The sequence below is a fragment of the Phalaenopsis equestris genome, unplaced genomic scaffold (genome assembly GCF_001263595.1).
Source record: "Phalaenopsis equestris unplaced genomic scaffold, ASM126359v1 Scaffold211163, whole genome shotgun sequence".
NCBI lineage: Eukaryota > Viridiplantae > Streptophyta > Magnoliopsida > Asparagales > Orchidaceae > Phalaenopsis > Phalaenopsis equestris.
Genome location: NW_018230188.1, coordinates 75,197 through 78,998, shown reverse-complemented (window position 1 = coordinate 78,998; position 3,802 = coordinate 75,197). Strand labels below are relative to the sequence as shown.

Below are 3,802 nucleotides of genomic sequence, written 5' to 3'. Positions count from 1 at the left end.
AATAAATGATTTTAATAGCCACTTGAATGATTCAACTGTTTCGTCTGACAAAAAGCCAACTCCAAATAGAACGTTCTGCCAGTGGTGGTTCACACCAACAATAGGAGCACAACATAAATTGTATTTATTTAATCTATAACTTGTGTCAAAAATTATGACATCCCCAAAACAATCATACAAGAATCTGATCACTCCAAAAGAAATTCAATAAACTACCAGACTCATCAATTTGGATGTCCCATGCAAACATCGTATCCTCTGGTTGCCTCTCAGTGAACAATCTAAGTAGAGAATTAGCGTCCCCATTTTCAATTATACTATTTCTCTCTCTTTGTATGAAATTATAAGCATCCCTCTTCGTGTAATCAAGATTTTCAACACCCCCAAATTCTGTAGCCAGAAAACTAAAGGCATCGCTTGTTTTGATCCCTGATTTTGTCATCGATTTGAGCACTTGTGCACTGACATCACCCATTTTTCTGCTGGAACGCAATAGATGTTTGTCACCGTCTGCCGCCAAAGGATGGTTATGAGTTTTTATAAATTTCTTAACCGACCAGTTACCTTCTACATCGACGACATATCGGATCATGACTGGACAACCAGTCCTTGTGTCCCCTCTTCTGTACTTCACCGCAACATTGTTATTCAATTCTTTCTTGAAACCAACCTTGCCACAAATGAAATCCTTTGTCTTAATCATTTTTGAATTAGGCCAAAAACCAACATGGTCCTTTCGCATAGTGAATCCAATATGGTGTGCATATGCACAATAATTTTCGTAGGCTTCCTTCTCATTATGAACCACCGTGCAAAGCAAACTATCCGCATTTGGATCAATGCACACAGTTAAAGGCTTGGGGAGCTGCAACTTTCAAACATTCCACCATTAGATTGACAAAAGAACACTTCAACGTAACCAATTAGTAAATACAATCATGCTGGTACGAAATGATAAATCAATAACAACATAATACATAATTCAATCATAATACCACAAAAATAATACCATAATAACACAAAAGTATACTTCAAAAATAAAAATAAAAAAATACTAGCATAATAAAACAATTATAACACCAAAATAACACTTTAACATAACACTGTTAAAAACACTAATTAGATACAACAATAAATAACACCATCATATGTAATATAACCATAATACTACAGTAATAATACCATAATAACACACACACTCTTGAAAGCCTATATTTCATAAATACTACCATAATACAATCATAATAACACCATAATAAACCCATGATAAAACCTAAATAAGACCCAAATGATATCAGAAAAAAACAATATCAACCACAATAATACCAGAAAGATAATACCATTACGACAACTTAAACACGATGATAACACTTACAAATTAACTTAACAATCAAATAATATAATAATCAAACCATCCAAGCCCAGCAATACTATCATTTGGAAGCCATTAATCGCAGCACACAGAACATAAGAAAGAACTCTACCTGAGGAATACTTCCGGACTCAGCTAATGATCCAAGCTGATCATCATCATTCTCAGATTCCATCAACATTTCTTGGTCGAATGAGAAATCCATTTAATGTGGTCTCGACACAGAATAAGAACTCTGCCATACTAATCGAATACTAACAGACGAGCTCTGCCCTACTCGTCAACTACTAACAGACGAGAAAATAAAAAAAATCTACATCCATAAGACACTAATAATCTTTGGCGGGATCGAAAATGTCCAAATGCTAAATTTGGCGGGATTCCATAAGCACAAATATACGCTTTTTCCGGTTATTGGGCGGAGTTCGGGTCGGGTCACGCATTCTGCTTATTTCTCTTCACTGAGGGCCCACCATTACACGTGTTAATTTTCCATTCGCTACCGCATGCAGAGAACATGCGGTCGTCGGACCGAATAATTTTTCCCATCTAAGAGGAAAGCAAAAGAAGGATTACAAAATTTACTAATAACATACTTTTGATTAAGTAAACCTGCTCTAGCCAATCTGTTTGCTGACCTATTTACTTCCCTGTGTACATAAAGAACTCTGAAGCTGATGTTAGCAGTCAGGAGGAGGATGTGTTTAGTCCAGAACAACAGGTACCAAGGGTAGTCTTGTTGCTTAGTTAGGATGTTGACCAACAATTGTGAATCAGATTCCACCATGAGGTTATTACAATGGCCCTTAGAGGCAATAAGGACAACCCAAAAAACTGCATTGCATTCATCCTCCAAAGAATCAAAAGCTAAGACAGTGACTGGAAATATAGTAGGCTCAGCATCCTGATTTAGGAAGCTACCATCAGTATTGACATTTACACAACCAGGGGAAGGTCTCTGCAAATAAACTAAAGAGACTTTGGAACTCACTGGTTTATGACAATTATGTAAGGTGCAAATAGTTGGGAAACTATTGAGTTTAATTAGTTTAGATAGGAACATTAGATAATTGTTAGAAACATAACAAGGGGATAGTCTCTTCTCATCAAGTTTTCTTTGGTTCTTTGCCATCCAAACAAACCAAGCTACAATGCAAGGGATAGGAGATAAATGTACTTAATGCCAGTCTTGCCAGCAGAGGTGAAAATCATACCAGGATAGCTAAAATGTATCAAGCTTAAGGTGGTACAAGACCAAATCCCAAACCTCTTGGACAAAAGGGCAATTGAAAAATAAATGATGAAGTTTCTCTTTCTCCCTTCTACATAGCAGACAACAAGAAAGTCCTCTCAAATCTTTGAGTTTCAGAATGTCATCTAAAGGTAACACTTTAAGAAAAGCCTCCAACAAAAAAAAAAGGACATGGAGGGGACAAAAGTTTCCCCCAAATGGGTTTACCCTAGGGCACAAGCTGGTCTTGAACACACTGAGAAAAAATGTAAGAAGATAGGCTTTAAGAAGAGGTCTTTTTAAGAATGACTTTATCTTTTTTAGACTGTCATAAAAGGTTTGTAAAACCTTATGGATTTGTGAAGAGTCCAAGATGTGTTGTAGAGCTTGAGAATTCCAGTGATCATTAACCCAGCAGTCAACCACCTGGAGGTGTAAGTTAGGGGGGAGGGGTGAAGCATGTTGCTAGTTCCTCCTTAGGGACCAATTATCCAGTTAAAATTTGATAACACCTTCTCCCAACTCCCAACTGAAAAGATCTTCAACTTTGGATCTCACCTTCAACATATTTGACCAAATTTTAGAATCACCCAACTTCTTAGATACTAAAGAGGGATGTTTGTCTTTACAGTATTTCCCCAACATAAATCTGGCCCATATAGAGGATTGCTATCTGAATTTGACCCACAGTTTGCAAAAGCTGAAGAATTTCAGGTGTTGAAAGCTCTTGAAACCCAGACCCTCAGCCACATGGGGCTTATAGATCTTTTGTCAACTGACCTAATGAACCTGTTGCCTTTGCCAAGACCACAAGAATATGTTAAAGCATCTTTCTAAAAAAAGCTAAGTACTTTTTCTTCAGCACAACCATTTGCAAGGTATAAGTAGGAAATATAGACAACACATTCCTCAGTAATGTGATCCTTCCACCATTAGATAGGAAAGAGTTGGTCCAATAGCTCAATTTGTCATTAATTTTGAATAGAATCTCATCAAACTGGGTCAGTCTAACCCTGCCTTTAAGCAATTGTATACCCAAGTATTTGATGGGGAGATGCAGCTGCTAAAACCAGTGTAATCAGAGATCCAGATCTTGATAAGGGTCTTCAATTGGGTGCTGAAGAGGATATGACATTTACTTTTATTGAATTGCATCCCTGAACATGATTGAAAATCTAGGAGACATATATATATATATA

General features: G+C 36.8%; 1 protein-coding gene across 1 annotated transcript; it reads right to left on the bottom strand.

The window, feature by feature from the left end:
* Positions 1-172: 172 nt before the first annotated feature.
* Positions 173-1,577, bottom strand: LOC110036818 (protein FAR1-RELATED SEQUENCE 5-like). Its single transcript, XM_020741351.1, has 2 exons — positions 1,485-1,577; positions 173-865 (listed from the first exon to the last, which is right to left on the bottom strand). The coding sequence occupies exons 1-2, from the start codon at positions 1,575-1,577 to the stop codon at positions 173-175; spliced, it is 786 nt and encodes a 261-aa protein (XP_020597010.1).
* Positions 1,578-3,802: the final 2,225 nt, after the last annotated feature.